This window comes from Dermacentor albipictus, chromosome 3 (genome assembly GCF_038994185.2).
Source record: "Dermacentor albipictus isolate Rhodes 1998 colony chromosome 3, USDA_Dalb.pri_finalv2, whole genome shotgun sequence".
In the NCBI taxonomy this organism is placed as follows: Eukaryota; Metazoa; Arthropoda; class Arachnida; order Ixodida; family Ixodidae; genus Dermacentor; species Dermacentor albipictus.
Genome location: NC_091823.1, coordinates 89,285,937 through 89,310,906, shown reverse-complemented (window position 1 = coordinate 89,310,906; position 24,970 = coordinate 89,285,937). Strand labels below are relative to the sequence as shown.

At 42.6% G+C, this 24,970-nt stretch overlaps 2 protein-coding genes across 4 annotated transcripts in view; both read left to right on the top strand.

Moving 5' to 3' along the window:
* The first annotated feature begins 2,264 nt into the window (after positions 1 to 2,264).
* On the top strand, positions 2,265 to 15,737 carry LOC139057467 (lipid droplet-associated hydrolase-like). 3 transcript variants are annotated; one of them, XM_070535781.1, is made up of 5 exons: positions 2,265 to 2,522; positions 3,108 to 3,152; positions 6,476 to 6,630; positions 9,515 to 9,796; positions 12,262 to 15,737. In XM_070535781.1, exons 1-5 carry the CDS (start codon positions 2,390 to 2,392, stop codon positions 12,487 to 12,489), a joined length of 843 nt encoding a protein of 280 aa, XP_070391882.1. In that variant the 5' UTR covers positions 2,265 to 2,389; the 3' UTR covers positions 12,490 to 15,737. The 3 variants fall into 3 exon arrangements, with proteins under 3 accessions (XP_070391882.1, XP_070391883.1, XP_070391884.1); XM_070535783.1 differs by having other exon boundaries at positions 2,272 to 2,522; positions 3,012 to 3,152; positions 12,262 to 14,465; XM_070535782.1 differs by lacking the exon at positions 3,108 to 3,152 and having other exon boundaries at positions 2,267 to 2,522; positions 12,262 to 14,465.
* Positions 15,738 to 19,500: 3,763 nt separating this feature from the next.
* Positions 19,501 to 24,970, top strand: part of muc (dihydrolipoamide S-acetyltransferase muc) — a 34,528-nt gene continuing 29,058 nt past the window's right edge. The window contains exons 1-3 of the mRNA XM_070535780.1: positions 19,501 to 19,754; positions 20,156 to 20,238; positions 20,865 to 21,088. Coding sequence (XP_070391881.1) covers positions 19,633 to 19,754; positions 20,156 to 20,238; positions 20,865 to 21,088 — 429 coding nt within the window. The 5' untranslated portion in view covers positions 19,501 to 19,632. The remainder of the gene's footprint in view (positions 19,755 to 20,155; positions 20,239 to 20,864; positions 21,089 to 24,970) is intronic.

Below are 24,970 nucleotides of genomic sequence, written 5' to 3'. Positions count from 1 at the left end.
TACCAAACTGTTGACGTATAAAACACTTATACACCCCGTTCTTGATTATGGCTGCATCATATGGAATCCTCATAAGAAATCAGATATTAAAAAAATAGAATCAGTACAAAAGAAATCAGTGCGCTCCACTTTTCGCAACTATAGCCGAGATTTCTCCCTTTCTTGCCATTATACAGCTACAGATCTTACAGTTCTTTCATCTCGCCGCCGCTTTACACATGCTGGTGCATTCTGAGCGGCTTGTTACACTAAATAATTATTTGAACTTTATTCCACCTTCTATCACTAGGAGTTCTCATAATCTCAACCTTATCCCTTTCTTTTGCCGAACGGAGATGTTCAAGCACAGCTTCTTTCCATTGGCCATTGAACTCTGGAATTCACTACCTGGAAGCACCCGCTCTTTACCTATGCAAGAATTTTTGAAAACAATTGCATTTAATTGATATTCATATTTTTCTTTTTGTGCCTGTATTTTGATTTCTGGCTTCCTTTCTTTTTCTTCACTCCCTCACTGCCCACTCCTGCAATAGCCTCACCGAGGCTGCAGTATGTGTCAATAAAGTAAAAATAAATAAAAAAATGACGGCGACACATTTTGTGGCTTACAGAAAGAAGGTAGAGTACAATACATGTATTCCATTGACTGTACGAGAAGTAAGCACCCACATAATTTTAAACTGGCCATATGTATCTGCACGAACAAGAAGTAGCCTATAACAGCTGTCATTATTTGAAGTACATGCTGAATGAGGGAGCATATTTGTATAGCGCTTACAAGCGCATATATTCTGCCTGTCGTCATACTTTGCATCATATTCATCGCTACAGAAAAGCACGGCCAGTATTAGGACACTATTTTGACATAACAGCCAGGCAAGGAACCAAGCATTCTTAAAAAAAAAAAGCTTGATAGCACTCTTAATCGCAAGGGGGATTACTATATCGTACTTAATTAGCATTAAATAGTCTGTACTTGTATTACTGGTATTATGAAATACACTTTGCCGGCAAAACAAATAACATTGCGCTTCGTCTGTAATGCAGCTACTCAAAACTTGCACACACCGAAGCTGAGCCAAAAGAAAGGTTACTGAGCAATAAAAAACTCGCACTCAACTCCTTCAGTACAAATATTTCACCGACAGCAGATGCGCTGCCATGACGAATGGGACGAGCGACTCTACTCCTATGTCACTCCACTAAGGCTTGCACAAAACTGGTTTACTCATGCAAAGTGAATACCTGCTCAGAAAATAGTGAAATACTTGTGCTTAGCTGCTGTGATTAGGAAACCTGAAAAACTTCGCAGAACTGGAATTCCCTGTGTTAGAACCCCACAGAGCCGCGCAACACATGTGATTGTGTTTGACATGTGTTGACATGACGTGACATGTGACAGTATTGTGACATGTGTTTTGCCATCTTCGTTTAATGCTTGGTTCACCTTGTTTCCTGCGTCTTCCGTTCGTTGCAAGCCTGATCAAGCTTCTCTGTCTTATATTTCCCATCTTCATACTTAGGACGACAACTGAAGCAGATGACCTAGAGCAATCCGACTTGTGATATCGCTGAGCGAGTAGCATGGGTGAGTCGACGGACGCACTTCCGCGTTTCCCGCGCTTCGCCCGATATAAAATTCACAAAAATAGAGATTAAAAAAAATAAGTTAGGACGTTTGGCGACCGCTTGGAGCACGCGTAATCCTTGAAACCGAAACTAGCACTTGTATTCCTGGGGTTGACCAGATCTCGAAGGCCATAATTTAACGTACTACACACGCCAGGAGTGACATAACTGCCATGTTATTAACATTCCTCACTACAAGGGGCGTAGACCAAGACACTTCCGGAGGACAGATTTTCGTTAAGCACAATAGTATGAAGACAACAGAAAAACTCAATTTTTAAACATCACCTTAACACATGGCTGCCATGACATATTTCCGGCTCCGCATCCAAAACTGGCATATGCAGCCATCAGAAATTATAGCATTCCAGATTTTAGTTCTACTTCGCGTCGGCTGAGATACCAAAACTAAAATTTGCGTTCCAGTATTTTTCTACAGTAGGGGGTGTCCAAATGCACGCCCTAGTATTAGCGACCTCTGAGCAGTTCTTGAAGGCCATGCTTTTGCTGGTAGCATGCGGCGGAAGCGATTGCGGGAGGTGGACGATACCTTTTTTTTTTTTTTGCTTAGTATGCATTGCCAATCTCAGAGACCACAAACCAAAGTTCGCTTTGCAAATGTGAAACAAAGACAAGCGAAGTCAGTTGCCGGCTTCTCTTTCGTCGCTGGTTTCAGTCATGTTTCATTCAAACATCAGCGACTGATTGGCGACGCTGGAACGCGCGCCTTCTGGTCGTAGCTTCACAGCAATCGCGTACAATGGCACAGAGACAAGTTCCCAAGGTGCGCTATGAATACATGACGGTGAACAGCGTTCCGACAAAAGTTATGCTGGTGGGAAAGACCGACCTTGGCCCCAACTGCCAGGAGCCGCTTTTGATATGCATTCCAGGTTCGTAGCCGCGATAGTGGTTCGCTTCATATTAAAAATTTCTGCAATGTTGCGTAGATTCCGGCCGGTATGATGCGGTAGACTTAGGCAGCGTGACGCTTTTATGTTTATTATATTTGGCATATAATTATGCATACTTGAAATCTTCGCCTCAGCCGATATCAGTGGCGTGATCACTTGGAAAACGAAATGACAGAGTTATAGGTTACTCCTGAAATGTGGATCTTTAAGTACAAATAATGTGGCTGACTTTTTTATTTTTTGCCTTTAATATACGAATCATTTCAACCGAATTGCATTACAATGCCATATCAAACGATAGAAAACAATAATATTTATATATGCCAATATTAGGCGTCACAACATTTTTTTTTTAATTGTGCACCAAAGTCTATTCGGTTTATTCAGATTTAGAAGGGACATTATCATGGTCGGCTTCCTTAATATAGATGTTTTTCTGTATAGCACCGATTTGATTGCTGGTCGCAGGGAACCCAGGAATTGTTGAGTACTATGAAGACTTTCTCACTGAAGTATACGACCATTTTGACGGCAGACTTCATGTCTGCGGACTTTCTCATGCAGGACATGATGAAGTTGTGACAAAGCACCTAGCACCGTCGCCAAAAGGTAATCGTGTATAGAATAAAATAGTGGTGATAAAGGCGGCGGAGGTGAAATGTACTGAGTGCATATAATTTCATACTAATTCCTCTCATATTGCTTAGCTGTTACAGTGAGTGCAATCTCCGATGCACATGTTTGTTTCACAAAACCGAGAGAAACAGAGCTGTGTAGCGCAAATGCATTACACTGCCTGCCAAACTACTTCTTTTTCATCTCAGCTCGAAAGTAATCTACTCAAGGTCCACGTGTAATGCACGCTGCTATCTTTCTGTTTCATCGGTTTTGTTTTGCTTTTTGTTTCCCAATTACTCATTACAAGGGACTTGCCTTCTGTTCAACTTTCTTTGTTAACCTCCTTCACTCACATGCATAATCTGTGCACATATATTCACTGCATAGAGTGCAGTGACTATATGTGTACTTTTCTGTTCAACGATATTGCCAAGGTATGATTCAGGACTTGAGTTTCTACTGAATTTGCTCAACCATGTAAATGTGCACTTTTATTTTCAACAATATCAACACGGTGCCACTCAGGACTTTGGAATTCCTTCCAATTTTGCTCAGCCCACCTTCGATCTTATGCAGATTTAGCTCTATCGTGGTCCTGTCTCCTGCAACCACTTTGCCTATATTAACTGTAATCCTTCAAAATCAAATGGCTGTCTTATTATTATTATTATTATTATTATTATTATTATTATTATTATTATTATTATTATTATTATTATTATTATTATTTAAAATGAAGCTGAGAGCGATGTTGCGACACGTCACATTATATGTTGCGTTGTGATTATTTGAAAATGGCTGTTGCTGGGTTTAGATAATGTTCCTGTATATGCATTCGTACACAAGGACTTTAGATTTAGCAACCGATAAAGACTTTTGCTACTGTGGCTTGAGCTAGATGGTAATACAGCCCTACTGCCACTTGAAGATTCTGCTTGGCACTGTGGCACTTGTGCATAGGTGATTCCAGCGGTACATGCACATGATACCACAGGAGTTGCATTGTTTATCACTATATTTGGAATTAAACTGAATGAAGCTTTCATGTCTCCCAAACGAAACTTATCTATTCAAATAACTGGAAAGAATTTATAGCCACAATCTCCCTGCCTGTCTACGTTAATGTGCATTCTATTCTTGGACTAACTCAAAACCAGGCAAACAAAGCATGCCTCTTCAACTTCACTCCAGTATTTTTTACTATAGTATTCATTAACACCTTGTGGCTAACGCAGCATAGCTTCAGTAGCTCATGTACCAATACAGTGGACATAACTGCCTACTACGATATCTATTTTATTTTAAAGCCAGTCATTGCCAGCCAGTCTTTGCCGAGACCTTAGGCAGGAGCGAGGAATGCGTTGCATTCAAAAACCATGCATATGCAGTAGAATCTTGTTAAATGTAATCTTAATGGAGCAGAGAAATATGGCCCAATCAACAGGATTTGCTTTTATTGAGAGAGATGTGCAGAGGTATAGTGCTATATACCATAAACCCTCTTAGCGCTGTCAGACATGCTAAAAATAAAGTGAATGTGTTTGTCCCATGGTTCGAGTGCGGCAGGCGACTTCTGGAGTGACTTGGCTTCACTAGTTTTGATTTAGAAGAGGCACCAGCAGCGTATCAAAGCAAAAACATTGCCTTACTGCTCGACTAAATCAGTGGCTGAGTTAGCACAGGGTCGTGCTGTTGGAGTCCAAATTATAGAATGGTGCGCTGTACGGTGTCCGAAATTTGAGCCGTTCTTATTTCAGTCATCTGTAGGGTGGGTGGCTGTGCCACCGTGCTGTCTGGACTGCGCATGCTATGCATTAAAGGAGCTCTGAAGCACTAACTAATCCAAGAATGGCCTCACTATTAAAGGACAAAGTTTTTCAAATCCTCCAACTATAAGAGGAGTTATCACACCAATACACGGCTTTTATTTCCCCACTTTTCGGCTCTGCTAGCATGCTGGAAGCTACACAGCAGAGCAGCCAAGAGGGCAGAGCCCTGGCAAAAAATTTAGTGTTGTGGCGGCAAAAGGGTTCATCACGGCACCCCATGGTGGCCACGATAGACTATGTCACACAGCACGCTGATGCCATCTTGGAGGCCACACACAACTGATGCAGCCGTGTGCAGTGCGAATATGAAATTATTTTTCTGGTCATTTCGAATTTGCGGCTATATCTATCTTTCCTTTATTTAACTCAAAATTAGCAATTATGTATCACTGAGAATGCTCTCGCGATCACAAAATCGGCCAATAGCATTGGTGGACCAGCTGCTTTCTATGACACTGCATGCAGAAGCGAGAGCAAACAATTTTTCACTGTTTTTGACACAAGATTGTAAATTCCCTGCTGCATGCAATGCAGTAATATTTGGCTCACATATTCACAGCAGCATGCGACAGATTGGCAATGTTTTCTATGTTCAAAAAAGTGTTTCAGGGCCCTTTTAAATGTCTGTTAAATCTTTGCTTGCTTGACTTTTTGCCACTGCTTTATAAGGATGGCTTTCTGCATAGAAGACAGGTCTTGCAAAATAAAAATAAGATATTAGCTATTTCTTTTAAGAAAGATACTTTAGAGCTTGCTTCTGTTGGTTAATTTACTTTGAGTCGTAAAAATGCCTGTTCCAATTAACAAGTTTTCTGCATTATCCAAATACAAAACAATCCAATATAGAGGCTGTTTACCTTAACTGGCAATTCCGTCTACGCAATTTCCATTTATCAAGATTCAACTGTGCAAAGAAAATGTGCATTGTCCTGCATATATAAAGGACAGACCTGCATATAAAGAAATGATCACATGGCACTACAGGACATTGTAAAAAGCTATAGTGGCGGACTTCAATAACAAACTGCAACAAATACGGTTACTTGCTCACACATCATTGACAACTCGGCAGATGGTAACGATGCCTGGAATTGGATGGCAGTCATTAAAATTAAAAATTAAATTCTTGGGTTTTACATGCTAAAAGCATGATCTGATCATGAGGAATGTCATAGTGGGAGGCTATGGATTAATTTTGACCACCTGGGGTGTTTTAACGTGCACCCGATACATGGTATGCTGGTGTTTTTGCATTTCACCCCCATTGAAATGCGACTGCTGCAGCAGGGATTTGATCCCACAAGCTCGTGTCTAGTAGCGCAACGCCATAGCCACTACGGCGGGTATTGCTGTGCATGCATGTCTCTACCAAGACACCAAATAAGGTATTACTGCACCCAGATATGAATCCAGGTGCAGTATTGCCTGATATTCATGACATATTTTGACCCAAATTGAGCTGCTTTTCTGTACATTTTTATGCAGAGCACTGGCACCTCTATGGGCTTTATGGGCAGGTGAGACATAAAGTGGAATTTGTCAGGAGTTGGGTGACTGGCAATCGTGCCATCTTTCTTGCCGGCCACTCAATTGGGGCCTACATGATCCTTCAGGTGCTCGAGGAGCTCAAGGAACTCAATGTGAGTCACACCACTTCTGTAGCTCTGTTTAGATTAGAGATCTGAAATTTCTAGAAAAACTTGAAGTGAACTAGGTTTCACACTTTCTGTCCACTATCAATATTTGTAGCAGGGTGATTCTGTGCGCTATACAGGTAAAAAAAAATATGAACAGATTTTCAACATACTTTATTTACTCAACCAGAAATACAAGATTAGGTATTTATGTCGCAGTCAACATGACAACAAAACTTAAATACAAAGGCAGCATGCACTTTCGCAGCTTTCGTGTGCAAGCTTTGCCAACACTGCGTGATAGCGATGTCATCGATCTCCTTTGTTCGAACGAGTGCCAGGTTTGGTTTCATCTGTTGATGCTTTTATGCACATAATTTTGTTTAAATTTTACATTGTTATTTTGCCAGGCTGGAAATTTTGGCCAAACTTTCAGGTGCTCAAAAAAAGAAAAAAGAATGACAAAGCTACTTTTTTCCACAACACATCTTTTTTTTTACCATCTGTATCTCTGGTCTAGAAACTGTCGCTACTTTCAGTGTCATGGTAAATGTTAATGTTGCTTCCTGCTAAAACAGGCGTATTTGAGCATGCAACCTGTAGGGCCCTTGTATCCTCTCGAGTTGTGAGTGCTCCTACCCGCCCATTCTTGCTAATAGAAGTGCTGACATTGCATTTTCGACTTGTCTCCGTTCTTTTTTTTTTTTTAATGTGTTAAGTGAAGGTCAAAGCTCTCTAAACCCCAGAAAAATTGTAGGACTACTTGATCTCTGAACCAAACTAGGTTACCACAGAAGCTTGAGGTGCTGAGTGCCATAGGAACACTAAAGGTATTCACAAGCAGGTTTTCAAGTATACAGCATTGAAATGTATATTATCCACCGAAGAAGAGTAGATTTCGAGGGCTTGGACGACAAGGCAAAACAAAATTTAGCGGGAGAGAAATGTGACACAGCGCCACTGCCAACCACAGCATCTAAACCTTCAGATGCCACAAAGCGTGACAGCACATGTATCTCCAAGAGTTAATTGGCATTTAGCAATGAATGTGCCCATTGGAATACAAAAAACAGGCAAAAAGACCAGGGGGAGCTGTTTGCTTTAACGTGGCAGAAGGAGTGAAATAAATGAATTTGGTTTACTAATGGAACTATGCAGTTGTAAGTGTGTATCTCTTGCAGTGAGGATATTTAAGTATCATCTGTTGATTTCTTGTGCAGTTTCATAAAGAGCAGAGGTGACGACCAGTATATCTGTTGCGGTAGTATAGATGGCTATACGCACAGGCGTGGCCACTGTTAGAAGGAACGCGGGAGCCCATGGCAGTGCGCCACGCTGCCACCTGCACTGCGTGAAGTCTTAGCAGACGACTCGCTGAGCTTTTCGACAATCGCTTTGATTGCGCCTGCGTTGCAAGAATTCATGAGGCGCTGGTGGTTGGGCACTCCACAGAGCGATGCCCTTTGCTCCGTGTTCCCGCTAGCAGTGGCTGCACCTGTACACGCCAACTCGATGTATGTGTGCTGTCCTGCATTGAGCCATGTCAGGCAGTGACATAGTTTCCATGAAACAGAAGTCTGCAGGAGACCTTGAGAAAAACCGAGTCTGTGGTGAAAATGCTAACAAGCTTCAGAGCACCTTAATTTATTGCTGTTAATATTATGAGTCAGTTTCAGTATCCAAAGGTGAATGCATTATGATGTCATCATGTACTGGCTCACTTTGTTCCTGCAATTGTTGTGGTTGCCACACATGAGTGCAGTCACAAGAAATCACACACAGCACTCCTTGTTTATTATTTTATGAGCAATATCATTGCACATAGCCTTATTGCTACATGACATAACAGTAGTGTTGATGGGGCCAAGACCAGCATTTCGATACCCGCCGTGGTTGCTCAGTGGCTATGGTGTTGAGCTGCTGAGCACGAGGTCGCGGGATCGAATCCCAGCCACGGCGGCCGCATTTCGATGGGGGCGAAATGCGAAAACACCCGTGTGCTTAGATTTAGGTGCACGTTAAAGAACCCCAGGTGGTCAAAATTTCCGGAGTCCTCCACTACGGCGTGCCTCATAATCAGAAAGTGGTTTTGGCACGTAAAACCCCAAATATTATTATTATTATTACCAGCATTTCGAGGCAAAATTTAGTGCCAGAGTAAGGTATCTTATGTACGTTATGTTATGTTACGTTATATAACTTTCATACTTGCTTCTGTTATCTTCTTACATGCAAAAAGTGTGTGAAGTATTTCAAAAAGCATGTGTCAGTACTCTTCAAAAAGGACACTAAAGGCAAATATTAACTCAAGCTAAATTGAATAATTAGGCTTATGTAATAACAAATTTGCCATTTGTTGCTAAAACAGAGCTTTTGTAGGGGGGAAATAACAACAATGGAGAATTGTATTGGCACCACTTGTTGTATACTATGCCACCTCTCGTGCAATGTCAGCACCGGCTGATTCACAGAGAGCAGCCCAGAGAGAGGTCATGTGGAGGTTATGTCAATTTGTCCATTTTGGCCCGAGCATTTCCAATTGAGGAGCCATAGCGGGACAAACAGCATATATTTGCTCATAGAAAACAATGGTAGCTGTCGACCAATAATCTATTGATCTAGCTTGACCTAATATTTTCGTATTTCGCTGGGGTGCTTTTTGAGGACAAGGATGGAGTAAGGCACAGAGATAAATGTATGATTTTCAAATTCTTACAAGAGCAGATTCATTAGGTGTAGACCACTCGCAGTTAAAGAGATCTTGCAGCGTCACCAACGTATGTTAGAGCCAGAACGTGAACTGCGTACTCCCTCCCCCCTCCCACCTTTCCCTTATAATCAGCAAAAAAGTTTTCACCGCGCTGGCTGTCTTGTCTTCTTTGTCACCCAGGTGAAACGGTCATTCCTGCTGTTCCCTGTGATTGAGCGGCTCTCTGAGACTCCCAATGCTTGTAATTTAACGTGGGATGCCCGGCTGCTGAAGCTCCTCAGCTGGCTCATCGTGCTACTCCTCACAGTGCTTCCAGAGACAGTCAAGTCACTGTTGGTTTCTTGGTATTGCCAAAGTTTGCCACCAGCTATACGACAGCGCTCAATCAAAGCCACGAATGTGCTGTTCAAGCCAACTGTTTTTCAAATTGTGATGGACATGGCCCATGAAGAACTTCAAGTGGTGAGCATTGGTCTGCTGGTCCAGTGAACACTATACGGGCCTGTTCTCACTATATTGGGTGACTGTAGGGCTTTTTTTTAAAAGGCCCTCCTAATTTTTTATATAGTTTTCATGTAAGAAATTGGGTAAATAGCTGTTACACATAAAAGAACACAAGGATCTTTCAGGTGATGTTGCTCCTATAGCCTTATATGGATGACAGCAGCAAGTACAAAATGCACCATCCTGCAGCTATGGATAGGGCTTGGCACAGCTACGTTGGGTTTGTTGCTTGCCTCACCGAAAATAGTACAGTAGGACCTTGTTGATATGTTCCCTGTTACGTTCTCTCGGCTCTGAAGCATCAGTCTTGTTTATTTCCATGGAGTCATGTGTGCTAGCTTCCAGTTTCTACATTTCTCTTCCCAATTGTTACCTCCCAAAACTGCACCATCACAACACTGATATGGCGACGCCCATTGGCAGTGCCTATTCTAGCCCTTTATTGACGAGTGTTGCCTACAGGCAAGATACCAGCAAAATATTTTTTTCTTGCCGAGTTTCAGCATTGAGTATGAAGTTTCCGGGTAATTGTCTTTGGCCAACACTGATTGACAGTCAGCAAGTGTCACTTGCTGGTTTAGAGCAGGAAACTGAACGAGGAAGAAGTTTGGCATGCAACTACTAACTGTCTTGTGGAAGCAAGGTCAGAGGAGACAGGCCAATTCAAGATATCCAGCTGCAGTGGCGTCACACATGTGATACAAAGCAAATGAAATGTGCACCTACAGTTCACATGTGATGAGAGCTCTCCCTACAAATTGAAAATGGAGCCTTGGATCTTTTGGGGTGAAGCCCACTTCCAGTTTCCTGCCTGGGGTTTTCTCACTATTGCTGAAAGCATTCCAGACAAATATTTTTTTCTTTTTGTTGATTATGCTTATTATTGAGGAATTTTGCACATTTAGATTGAAAATACACATTGTTTTTTTCATTTATACATATGTCTTATCCCTAAAATGTTAACTGCTTTATGTCACTAGTGAAAACCGTGACTTCATAGATCCTGTCACGTGGTGCAGAAGAATGTTCAGATCATTGCTGGTCGACAATCTCAACAAGGTTCATAAAGTTGAAAGCAAAAAGGAGGTGGACGAAGGCACAGACCCATATTTGTGGATGCTGCCTCATGACCTCCGATACTTCGTGCAGACACTTCAATATACAAGGCTACATAGAAACTGAAAAAAGGGCTGTAAATGATTGACAAGACGCTGTTACTATCGGGAGATTCAAACCAAGTGCCTTTAGTGTGATTGTTCCAAAAGTGTTTAACATTCAATTCCAACCACCAGCCAACAGCAAGCTTTATTCAATATTTTGTTGGCTTCCTGTACAACTGTACAACTCAAAGTACCTTTTCTTTTTCATGTCATCAGTAGTGCTGTAAGAATTATCAAATGCTTAATTTTACCCACATCATGTACTTTCTTTTTCGTGGTTCCCTAAGGAATATTAACGTGGTATGTGTAATTCACACCACTGAAAGCCAGAGGTACAGCTTCTTGTAATATTGATACAAGCTGCCGTCTTTAAATTACGCACGCTGGTTGCTATGCTCTCTCTCAGCTGTTCACAGTGTACACGTGAGATGGCACAATGGTGATGTGGGGAATGTGTGCTCGCAACAATCTATTGTATTGTGCAATCAATGCAGGACTCAAGGAAAGGAAGTGGCATGGCACTTCAAGAAAAGCAGTATACTTTGGAGCTGCAAGCAAGACTCTCACTTAGCTGTTTGTTTGTTGGGCATAATTTCGCCCAACATAACTTCAACAGATTATGTAGATAACATTACAGCAGATAATCAGTAGGTATCTGTTGGCTTCGTGTGGTTGTGGCTAACAAAAATTGGGCCCTTCGGTTCCCCTTCTTCATTGCATAACGAGGGTCACCACCCCGGCACGTTTGATGGCTTCAGGTAGCCTGTGAAAATGCATTAGTGGCCTGCTCCTAAAAAAGGTTCACATACTATGTGGCGCCATCGCTCAAAAGGATGTTTTACATCTGCTGCGGTATCCAGGAGTGGCACTGGTTAACGCTTTCAGTGTTACATCTTGTACACATTACATACACAAATACTAAAGAAAGTGGACGTGGTAACAGCCACCACCGTAGCACAGTTGCTACTACAACACCACGCGTAATGTCGAATTTGTCGGTTCGGCTCCTACCGGCGGCAAGTTCTTTTTTTCGTCCACTTTCATTTCGTTTTAGGTTATCATTTCTACACTTCAATTAAAACTACTGCAAATAACTTCCCCTATGCTTTCCTTGGCTTCGCATGGTTGTAGCTAACAAAAACCATGCCCCTTGTTCTCCTTGCTGTTAATTTTAAGGGCTACTATTACATTTGAATATGGAGGCGCAGCCATTACACAAGTTTAAAATATGTGTGCTATTCTATACTATTATCTTGTATGCAGCTTGGAGAGAGAGACGATGAGTTCATTGGGGCCCACATGGAGCGGCTGACCTTCTACTATGGCTGCAATGATGGCTGGTGTCCCGTGCTCTTCTATCAGGAGATAAAGGAGACCTTCCCAAATGGCGACATCACCCTCTGCGCTCTCAACCTCAAGCATGCATTCGTGCTTGACCGTACAGCTGAGATCGCTGCCTTTGTCTCTGACAGAATTAGGAACAGCTTGTGATGCGATTTCTCAAGTGCTTTAATGCACATGCTTATCCTGGTGACTGTGCCACTGCGGTGATATTTTGTTCTTGTCACTATAATTATACAATGGCATTTTTTTGAAGGCCTATCGTTGTTATTATGCCCTTGTGGTAGTGTTTTGTTTTTTTCTTAGTAGAAAGGCATGGCGCTCGAATGATATCTTATTCTGTAGATTTATTTGTGTTCATACAATATCATTTGGTATTCTTCTTGACGTGCAGTACAAATGTTTCATTTCTTGCCATATTTGCACTAAATCTGCTTGCCTCGTATGAGTGGTAGAATCATTTCTAAATTACATTGAGATGTGTTGTTCCAGTTTTTGATGCTTGGAACATTTGTACATGAGTCAGGCAGCGGGGCTCTGTCTCCACTTCCTATAATCCTTCCACTGGACCAAACAGTTCTTCACTGTTTTGTACTACATTCAATCCTCACATCTTCAAATGAATGTAGTGCTCACAAAAGCAGTGTGACCATTTTTACAAACTTGTAATAACAAATTTTAAAGGTAGACAAGAGATTGTATGTGTATATGTGCGTGTCTGTGAAATGAAAGAAAGATAACCTGTTAGTGATGATGCCTATATTGCGAGAATAATGTGAGCTGAATTTCTCGGTTTTCAAGGTACCACTGTCAAGATGACCTGATATGTATTGTGTGCAGAAACCACAGCGAAACGCAACAAAGAAACACAAATAACAGATGTTAGTACCTGTAAAACAGGTACCTATAAGTATTTATTCTAGACACTATCATTGCATGAACCTTGACTACTGCCTATGAGTGCTGTGACCCAACAAAGAAATTGAGTTCCCTTGTCATTGTCACTCCACTGCCATTATCACACTATCATTTTAAGTGCATGCAAGCCAGGTGTATGAGAAAGCCCAATTACAGGATGTTGGTTAAAGTCTAGAGTTGGCTTTTCCTCATAACTTCAGTGCATGATGGTGATCATGCAGGACTGATTTTTAGAAATAGGGAAAGTTTGCATAGTATTCATAGCGTAGTTCAAGACGTAATGTAATGCACGCTTTTAGGCTTTTAGTTAGGTGAAAAACAATCGTGTCATATTGATGCGAGATAGGCTTGCATCTGGGGCCGCCGGCCACTTGAACGAGAACGAAGAAGTGGATAGTGGTATGTGCGCTCTCCGAGTGTCAACCATTATTAAAAGAATGCCATTTTGCCAAGGCTTTGCTTCATAACTTCACGACAATATTTGTAAAAACACAATGCCGCTCAAATATTTGTTCCATACCTTTGTGTGGTTGTTGGTGGCCTGTGAGCTGCTGTTACAAAGTGTATATTGTGAAAAAAAATGTGTGAGAAATCTACTTCCTTTACATAGTCGAGCATGAACATATTTTTATTCACTGAAATCATATACGCAGTAAGAAGTTTGTATCTGTGTGTACTTTTAGCGTTAATTGCACAAAACACTGTTGATGTGAGCTAGAATTACATGTTTGCTTGGTGCAAAGTGTTAACGAATTCTCATTGCAGTTTGCAGTGCAGTCAGTGCAGGTGACTAGTCATGCTCAGACTCTTTTGACACAAGTAAGAAATTTTGAGTTACTTAATAGAAAATTTGCAGGTTACCAGTTGCCATGACCTAAATATATTATAATGTTTCTTCTACCTACAATCCTCATACTAATGCCTAGAAATAAGTACATAATTGTAACATTGACATGGCTATCGTCTATGCATTGTCTAGTCTGACAAATATAGTCTGCTGTTAGCTGGTTTTACGCCTGTTTCTGTTTGCTGCATTGTTGAAAACACAGTATTTTTGACGCTCGAATCCTGTGCATTACTCACTGCTCATTTTTTGTTGTGTAAGAATGACTGAATTCGTGTGGTGTTGTTGATGCTTGCCTAGTCTTGGCATTTACTTGACTTTTTGTCTGATTCATTGTTGACAATACACTATTTTTAAAAGTTTACTCCTGTGTAGTATACTGTTCATTTTTGTTCTTTTAGGGTGCTTGCATTTGATTGCTTCTGCCATTTGCCTGCATTTCGTATTCATCCAACAAGATGTCTTGCATCTCACCTGTGGCATGCCCACAGTTCTGACAAATGAATAGCCAATCCTTGTTGTTAATGCTATCATGAATTGTAATATTGCACTCATTTTTCTCGGCTGGAAGTATTATTGAGCTTGCTTACTGTAGTAACGTGTTGTGTTGTGCAATCTGCTGAGCACTAGGTCACATGTTCCAATTCCTGATTGTTGCAGCTACATCTGTATGAGTGTGGAATGCAACAATGCTCATTATAGAATTCAGTGCATGTTAAAGAACCTTGCTCATCAGAATTGATTCAATCTTAGTGTGCAATATCCCTTATGGGAACAATATCCCTTTTGGGAACAATATCCCTTTTGGGAACAATATCCCTTATGGCACAAATGGCATCCTGTGCAGCCTTTGCGACTTCAAACCATGAAGTTTGCTTATTGTGCTATGTGGTAAAGAAGGTTATGTGTTCTTGCATAGTGAAAGAATAACTGGTGATTTAGTGCCAGCACACTTGGATAGCCGTTTTGCAGATGGTGTGGGGCTACAACACCTGCTCTTATTTGGCTTTCTGTCATGTGAGGGCAGGCATGCACCTGACCTGACAGACAAAATGCACCTATGGCATATTGCAAGGCAGAAACCACCCACTCCACCAAAGCCATATGGTTTCACGAATAATGTGGATGAATTTGGAGGCCCTTTTTATGTTGGTACCATCTAGTGGCTAAGAAGAGCGTGGTCCAATCAGCATTCACAAACAAGAACATCGAATTTTAATGCAAACATCACCGAGGACCCTTTTCTGGATAATTTAGTGCCTTGCCCACTCTGATTGAATCAGGCAGTGGTTACATGCTCTGACTGCTTGAAAAAAGGAAATTTTAAAATGTGGCAGAATTTGAGACTTCACAATAGCAATCCATTTGTCTCACAGCCAGGTATGTTCCTCCTTGGTTTCTTGTGTGTGTGTCTGTATGTGTGTTTGGATTTGTGTAATGCCTCGTAATCATATCCTGGTTTCGACACGTAAAACCTCAGTGTTTGGATCTGGGCATGCAGAAAGGGCACAACTTCTAGTCATGATCTCGCACTCGTGCCACTGGCCAGATTATTCTTGGTAAATGTTTCTCACTCCCTAGGGGAAATTTCAATACACATTTGTATTACCCAATAAATACTTGTATTTGATGTTTACATTAGTCTAGTAAAATCTGTATTAGTTTCTTGTCAGTACAATAGGAATTTGCATTGGGTACATGTTAGTCTATTGGTAATATGTATAGGTGCATATATAGTGTGACAACGCTTGCTTATAGACTAGTTAGATATTTATAAGGCTCACTTTGCATTAGGACTGTTACAGCTAGAGCCTTCTTCGCTTGAAAGTTGTAGTAGCAGACTAAGGTCATGCATATTGTGTCAGAATTTGTATTGGAATTGGAACTAAATGCTGGCACAGTTTAAATGGGGCTTGACATGCAAGTTGGACCTAATGAATCGCAATCGTAAGTAACCGGTCGAGTGTAAAGCACGTAAAACAGTTAACAAAATAGTAACAACTATAATTTGAGCCCTCAAATAAAAGTTCTTTGTGATTTGGTACGATAAGTGGAGAGCAGCATTTAGATTTTTCGTCACATCTGCCATAAAACTGACCACTGGCATTACTTGGTAAGCCTAATTTTGCTCTCTCTTACACACACACACACACACACACATACATCATTGTGTGTTTGTGCATATGAGTATAAGCTTTACAAATTTGGCATCAAACATTCGTTGGAACTATTTGGGCCAATGGAAACTGTCCAAACGTTCCATTGGATGGGGCTATTGGTCATCAAAAGCAAATGAACTATTGGTTCTCCATATAAAAAATTATTAGTCGCCATTAGTGCTCAATAAACTTTTATATGAACAGTTTTCTGTTTAAATTTTCTCTAGAGCTGGCCTGTGGTTGGCGAGTTTGTGGGGCTTGCTGTGTAATAGACAGCTGTGACACCGCCCCGACACTGTATTGCTGTCAGCTATGCCATTTATGTGACAATTTGTGACATAGAGAGTGACACTATTTCAAACTGTGTTCTTGCATTCTTGTTACTACAAAAGCCTCTGCAAAGCTTGGGGCACTAAGTAAGGTTGAATTTTATTCACAATGAGGCCAGCAGTTATTCAGGTCATAGTAGTTTTGGATTGCAATTATAATTGAGAGTGGATGCAAAAGTTGAGTTTTGTGAAGTGGAGTTTTGCTGCCATATTGCTTCATAGTAAGGAAGAATTCTATACTGACCTGTACAGTACACAGAGCAGCCACAGTACCTCCATTCGAAGTAGTAACGAACAGGTTACAGAGGCTCCTTCTATTACTAGCGATGAAGTTTGAAAAGTCTCGCAAGACATGAAACAGGGAAAAGTAGCAGTAGAAGATGGAATAATTAACAGTAAATTTAATCAAAGATGAGAGACATCATTAGAACTTGAGACTGACTCCAACCAAATAACTGAATTTTATTAGCCCGACGTTTCGGAGCCCATTCGGCTCCTTCTTCGGGGGGTGGCGGTGTGCCGCTTTTAAAGCATCTTTTTTGAAGAAAGGAGGGGGGGGGGAACACGGGAGGTGGGGAGACACTTCACAGACGGAAAGGTGGGGGGGAACAAAAGGAAAGGGGGGTGTGTTGAGCGCTTCCATGGTGCTGGGATGGCCGGTGCTGGGGGGAGTGCTCGTGAGGGTGCCCTTGATGGGAGGCGGGGGGGGGGGGGGGGGGAGGTTACAGGGTCGCCTGACGTTCTGTGTTGGTGAAACAAGTGGGAGTCTATCTGGCTGTGCGTCCTTTTCTTCTTTTCGTCAGGTCGCCAAGTCCATGGACATACACCGAGGGTAGGTTGCCCTTCACGCGATTTATGTTATTCCCCGTATTCTGAATGTGCCATGACTCCAGTAGTAGTCTCTTTCGCCAGTTCGTTTCTGTTTGAAGGATTTCAGTTTCCTTGAAAGCAATTTTGTGGTCGGCGTCTTCAGAGTGTTCAGCGACGGCGCTGCGAATACGGTTGAATGTCCTGACGTCGTTCTCGTGCTGTCTGATCCTTTCTTTTAGATTTTTGGTTTCCCCGATGTACGACGCCGAACAGTCGGCACAACTGATTTTGTAGACGACGCCTTGAGCTTTTTCTTTAGGTGGACGATCTTTTGGTTTAGGGAGGAGGATATTGAAAGTGTTTATTGGTTTGTGCGCCACTTTGAGGCCTTCTTTTTTTAATATTCGGCTGAGCGCTTCGCTGGTACCTCTGATGTACGGGATGGACACTCGCTTCTGGGGTTGGGGAGAAGTCGACGGCTGAAGGTCCCGCATTTTGCTTCTTCTTTTTTGTTGTCTGGTTGTTTTTCGAATGAAGTCATCTGTGTAGCCATTCCTCTTTAGTTCGTTGAGAACCGTTCTCTTTTCTTTCTTTAGATCCGATTCCGATGAGGAATGAGTTTCGGCTCGTTTGAATAAAGAATTTACAACAGATGCCTTGTGGTTTGCCGGATGGTCGGATTGGAAATGAAGATAGCGGCCTGTGTGGGTTGGTTTTCGGTAGACTGAAAATTTTAAAATGCCGTCTTTTCGTGTAACTTGTACATCTAAGAATGGGAGTGATCCGTTCATCATGCTTGAAAAGCTGGCGGCCCTCAATACAAACTGTCCCATAACTTCAAGGGTCCAGAGAACTGGAAGAATGCCAACATTATACTAATCCAGAAAAAGGGAGAAGTTAAAGAATTGAACAATTATAGGCCCGTTGGCTTACTTCCAGTAATGTAAAAAATATTCACCAAGCTAATTTCCAATAGAATAAGGGCAACCCTGGAATTCAGTCAACCAAGAGAACAGGCTGGCTTCAGGATGGGATACTCCACAATGGATCACTTCCATGTCATCAATCAGGTAATTGAGAAATCCACAGAGTACAATCAGCCTCTCTATATAGCTTTCATAGATTACGAAAAGGCATTTGATTCAGTAGAGATACCAGCAGTCATAGATGCATTATGTAATCAAGGAGTATAGGAGGCTTACGTAATTACGTAAATATGTTCGAAAATATATACTGATTCCACAGCTACTTCTCCACACGAAAAGTAGAAAGATATCTATAAAGAAAGGGGCCAGACAAGGATACACGATCTCTCCAGTTCTATTCACTGCATGCTTGGAAGAAGTATTCAAGCTATTAAACTGGAAGGCATAGGAGTAAGGATCAACGGCAAATATCTCGGCAACCTTCGGTTTGCAGATGATATTGTCCTGTTCAGCAACACTGGGGACGTGCTAGGACCTTAACAGAGATTGTAAGTGTGGGGTTGAATATTAATAAGCAGAAAACAAAGATAATGATCAATAGCATGGCAAGAGGACAAGAGTTCAGGATTGCCACTCGACCTCTAGAGTCTGTCAAGGAGTATGTTTACCTAGATCAATTACTCACAGGGGAGCCTGATCATGAGAGCGAAATTTACAGAATAAAAATGGGTTGGAGCGCATATAGCAGACATGATCGGATCCTGACTGGAAGCTTGATCTTGACTGGAGACTGGATCCTGATCGAAGGCATCATTTTTTCCAGAAACAAACGCCTTGGCTGCCCAGTCGGCTGGGGTCATGCATGTAGAAAATGAAGTTCTTTTGAACTTGGCGAACTACCTCCAAGATCTATTTCTTTTCTCTATGCTCCAAGTGCTGACGTTCACCTAAGCATGCCTCTAGTAGTGTGCTGCTATCGCACTCTCTAATTATTTTGAACTTTTTGATGCAGTAAGCTAGAAATGTATAAAAAAAATGGCATTTGATAGTTTTCATGTGGTAACCCACCATAATTTTTTTCAGAGAATTAAATTTTGTTGCACAACCTGTGTATTTTGATATTGATGATAGCGGAAATTTACGATACTACTTGCGCCATCTATGGCTCTGCTAGCAAACAATCGCGGTCGTCGGCTGACGAGCAGCAAACACCGCCGGCCGTGTCCTCTACCATCACTCGTGAAGATCGGTGCGGGCGTAGGAGACGGGCAAACATCTCGCCGTCGCGCAGCGAGTGAAACAACGCAATGCTGCGGACTGCTCTGGTCGCGCGGAACGAACTGGGACGTGCATCTAGCCGCTGCAAGCGTTTCGTCCGAGCCGCCAGCGTGCTGTGCCTGGAAAGGAGAGACGTAAATCCCAGAAACCGGTGAGGAAAAAAAAATAGCGTCTAAAAGGTCACTTCGATGTAGTCACCGCGGTCTTACTACAACTCCTTATTCGGTGGTACTACTACGTTCTTCTCGTTTGCATTAGACGGACGTTTCCCACGCTTTTCGTTTATGCTATTGCTGCGAAAAGAAAACACGCCCGTGCGCAAGTTTCGTTGACCCGCCTTTACGATCGCGCTAAGGTGCTCTTGGCTATGATACAGCTCTGATGCTCGGATTCAAGTTTGGTGAAACTGTCTTCTGCAAGATCTTACAGTTTTGATGATCTCTGCGTCGCACACCACGTCGCTTCGTGCGACTCCGTGATCGCTTTCGCTCTGGGTTTTACGCGAACATACCTGTATATCTGAATACACGCTTTTTCCGTGTCTGCTCGCAGGCTGATTGCACAGAGTTCTAGGATCCTCCTGAAACCGAAGCAACAGTTCAAGGATGGCGTGGCGCGACGGATGTACAGCGCAGGTAATTAACGAATGGCACAGTCACATCAGTCTATGCATGCAGTATATGCTTCCGAATGCATTATGTGGCATGCCAAGTGTTGTGCGCGATTAGTGAATACAGACTGGCCGTTTGCCCCATAACGTGGAACCTGCACTAGTCTGGAAACTCGGCTGCCCGTGTGCCATAGTTACTCTTGGATGATTTTTCACCAGAAATACTTTGTATTGTCGAATGACCCAGCGAGTTATACTGCTGCCACACGGCTGAACTTTCTCTCGAGAAAAATCCAGGCAATTTGCGCCTGACTGTCTTTGCATAGTTAATCTAAGTACTCAATGGTTGTGACACAGCTGATGGTTTGGCATCAGATGAGGTAGTCATTGAAAGTTTACAGCTATAAATTATAGGATCAAACAGCGTACAAGTTTTGCCACCCTATGTAGTATGCTCATGCTGCTGCATATTAGGTCAAATCTGAATTAGTTGACTCTTGCGTTTTGAGGTGTCAACCAAGGCAACTTAGACAAGCAAATGAGCACAAACGTGACTCAGTATTCAGTATTATCTTGGCTCGAGTTTTTATTCGAGCTATTTTAGCCTATGTTGAAAGTATTGCTTCATGTCTGCATTTTGTCGCTATGCAGATTTGCCCCAGCACTTACGGGTACAGCTGCCGGCACTGTCACCAACCATGGAGATGGGCACTATCGTGAGCTGGGAAAAGAAGGAAGGTGACAAGCTGGGCGAGGGGGACCTGCTCTGCGAAATTGAGACGGACAAGGCCACCATGGGCTTTGAGACACCCGAAGAGGGATACTTGGCCAAGGTCCTCATCCCCGCTGGCACTAAGGACGTGCCTCTTGGGAAGGTTAGAATTGCATCAACTTGCAGGGTCGCATGATTTGGGTGGTTTTTCACGCAAGTCAGAAAATTTATCCAAATGTTCACAGTTGCTGTAATTGAACTTAGCTGTCAGGATGTTCGTATGTTGTCTCAAGAACAGCTGCTGTGTCCCATATCAGTCACTTTCGAGGATATCACTTTCAGTGGATGCCGACTGGCTAAGCCCATGGGTGGAATGCCTGGCATGCAGTGAAGCATCACGCTGGACACTAGGCGACATCACAGTGAAAGTATTCCCAAAATTCTGCAACCACGAATACATCTCCAGCTAAGCGCCAGTAAGGCAAGACATATCATGTGACACACCATGGCCGATAATGCCCACTGCACCTGAAAACTCATAATAACCAGCATACATAGTGCCTCTAGCGTGCAAACGAACTGCAACTATACACCATTATGTAGCTGCTCATAAATTGGTTAATGTCTGTAGTTAATCCAAAACATGCATCCATAACCATACAAAATAATACAAATTGTCTTTGCATTTTCTCACCACTCACAGAATAAAACATAGGATATCAAAGCACATTCAAGTAGAAAGAGAAGAAACTCTTCAAGTTTTATTCTTTGCCTACAAATGTTTGATGTTCTGTTTCTGCCTCCCACAAATTCTGGATGTAGTTCACTTCTGCCCACACATTCTGGGGCATCTTCTTGTTAGTTTTGGCCACAGCAACCTTGATCTATGTCTGTCCTAACTACAACATTGGACGGGAAGGTTGTAAATGGATGCAGTTTTTAAACTGACCCAACAGAAAAAAAAATGTCACATTGGGGAATGATCAGGTGACTGTGGTTGCAGGCCCTGATCATTGTCCAAAACATGACTGGAATGCAGTGGAGTAACTCTCTGGTAGAACAGTCTACAGTCACCTACAACACGAGACCTAAACTTGATAGCATTTGATCTCTTGGTAGAAAGGAATGGCCCATAGCCTCTCCCAGGACATGAAGCAAGAGGTAGTAATTTTACAGTACATATATTGTACTTTGATTGTTCTGAAAATGCATGAGAATAAGCAGCCCTCCACATGCAAACGTGAAGCTTTTTGAATTTATATGTCAAATAAATTAAAATGAATTTATTATTGCACTTTCATTTGCATGTGAAAAATAAATTGGGAAAATCATTTTTGCTGGCACTGTCGGCACTGTATATGAACAGAGAAGAGTCAAATCTCGATATAGCAATCGTCAATTTAACAAAATTCGCAATGTAACAAACTATATTTATTTCCAGATTTTCCATTGAAAACCGTGTATCTTTTTTTTTGCAATTTAACCTTGTGACACGGTTTCAATTTAACAAAGTTTTTGGCCATTCCATTTTACCAGCCTGTATGGCTGGTAAATCTAGCAAAATATAAAATGTCAGCCAAGGACAAAGTTATTTGCAAGCCTCCTTCAGCTGAAAAGTTCACGCAGCAAAAACGCCATTAAAGAATGCGCGCCGCGACGCAGTGCGTAGAAAACAGCGCTATGCCATTTGTCGCGTAACAACTTGCGGAGGCCGCAGGGCTTGCGGCAGCTCTGAGCACTCTGAGAAACATGAGAGCAGATGATTCCCTTTAGCGCAAGGGGGGGTGGGGAAGAGGCGAGTGCACGGTAACGTGATCAAGCTCACACTATAGGTGAAGATGGGCAAGGGACGGGTGCACATGTGCCCTCTCCCCCGAGCACGTGCCTCTCCCCTCATCTATCCATACTGTAACTGTGCATGGCTGTCCATATGTGGGCCATGTGTCATATCTTGGAGGTAATCTTCGGCAAGTGCAAAGGCTGAGCTGAGGTGATTGGTCCTTCATGCACAGTTTGTTCCCTTGCATCTAGTGTTTGCGGTCGCGCAATCTCAACTTCCCAAGGCACAGTGCGAAGCGTTCGCTCGCGTTGCGACAGCAAGTGTTTTTGGCCATCAAGTAATCTTTGCCCGAGCGCTTGACACTGATAAAACTACGAACCTTCAGGGGTGGCGGGACTGCCCAGAGTCATTTTGGAGCAATTTTCAGAGCAAGTAAAATTGCACTTTCGAGCAGCTCGGAGCAGACTAAATTTTATTTTGGAGCAACTTGGAGCAGGTAAAATTTATTTTTGAAGCATTTTGAGCAGGCCAATCTGAATTTTGGTGGAATATGGAATATGGCAGTGCACTTTGAAACCACAATGAAATGCAGACTAAACCAACATGAAGTTCATAGTAGACGCGCGCTTTGTAGCTATAGCGTACTAGAATATAGAAGAGTGTGTCAAGAAGTGGCACGGCGCATGGTTTCCTATAGAGCCGAGAACATCAGTGACACTACGATCCAACTATGGATTCCCTTGCCGATGCTCATGATGATAGCGGAAAATTATCTCAAATTATGCGGTCCAATCGACACGGTTACATAATTTCTGGGTCACCATATGTCACTGCAGATGCAGAGAGCCGCGATCAATCGCGGGCTGATATAACATATAGCTATTCCAATCTGTTTTTATGGTGACAGCAAATATGTGGGCACTCCAGGCGCATTTCTGGAGTCGGCATCGCCATGATGTTCTCTATAAAGTCCAGGGGCGATAACATCGCCTCCGTGCGCCGTTTGCTGTGCAGTATGTGCGAGTGAAAGTGTGCAAGGGTGAGCATACAATGGCGCCTCAATATTGTGTGCACCAGGGAGCAAAGCAGAGAAAATTCACGCTGCCTTCCGTCGTGTGCAAAACACCATGGGGAGCGAGCATTATACACCGGCAGCTGCTGGGTACAGCGCGGTCATGCGGGCCTTATCTTTAAAGCAGTCTGCAATGAGTAAAGAGTCTGGGTGTGCCGGGTGCTCATAGCTTCATGTGCACTGTGTTCTTACCGCTTAGTTTGCGTAGAAGTGACAAGCAGCACCAGGGTCCATTCGCTCGCCGCTGCTGCCGCTCCTCCTCACGCCAGCATTTTGACAGCAATTGTCCACGGTCATCAAGTGAGATGTGTTCATGTCTGCTTGTGCACACGTGATGCCATGCTTGTCAATTTAGTTAGTAAGTGAATGTTTACGAGTTTATGCGACCGATAACGCTGCTAGCTTTGCTTTGTATATCTGTCTACTAAGCTGCTATCGCAATCAATACTTCGCCTGGCGAAACTGCAACTTTTTATTCCAAGGTCGCCATTAGGTCAAACTGGCTCAGGCCTTGCCTATATGGGCATAAAAACATTGGAATAGTTTTACGTTATACCAGCCCTGGGGACAGAGACGTCTGTCGACTGAACGCTCTACAGCGGTGTGTGCTTCCCTAATATTTAAGTCGCTCGCAGCACCATGAGCCTACTTTTTGTTGTTTTACAATATTCTAGTACACTCTAAGTAAAGCAGCCCAAGTACAGTCGCGCAGACCATTTGCTGGAAGTGACAAAAATTCCAGTTTATAAGCAAAAAAATTCTGTGCGGGAGGCACTGTCGCACGGTGTGTGGTTTATAAACGGCTGCACTCTTTTTCAGAGAATGAATCCACTCGCTGTTCGCAGCTACGGCCGCAGCACACATGCCGTTCTGGCGCAGCATGGTGCAGTTTCCGTCGATTTTCTGTGTTTGGCTCAGTTTGGTGCAGGAATTTACTTTGTATCAAAATGGCACAATTGGCAGAGTCCTACCCCTGAACCACGCTTCGTGTAGTTGATTCTTTCATATCGCCATCAATGCTCCGCCTTTATGGCAAAACTACAGCATTAATTTCTTTCTCAGGACGAATATCCATATCTTTTTGCACGTTTGTTTTTAATTTGAGAGCACCGTCTGATAACGGCTGCAGGAACTAAGCGTGGTCTGCCGTGGCATTCAAGATTTTTTTGCCACCGCTCGACGCAACGCGCTAA

Excerpts from the sequence above, each read along its gene's own strand:
- LOC139057467 (XM_070535783.1), top strand. The coding sequence starts at position 2,390 with ATGGCACAGAGACAAGTTCCCAAGGTGCGCTATGAATACATGACGGTG. Across the intron at positions 3,153-6,475 it reads CCTAGCACCGTCGCCAAAAG|AGCACTGGCACCTCTATGGG; the intron begins GTAATCGTGTAT and ends ATTTTTATGCAG. Across the intron at positions 6,631-9,514 it reads AGGAGCTCAAGGAACTCAAT|GTGAAACGGTCATTCCTGCT; the intron begins GTGAGTCACACC and ends TTTGTCACCCAG.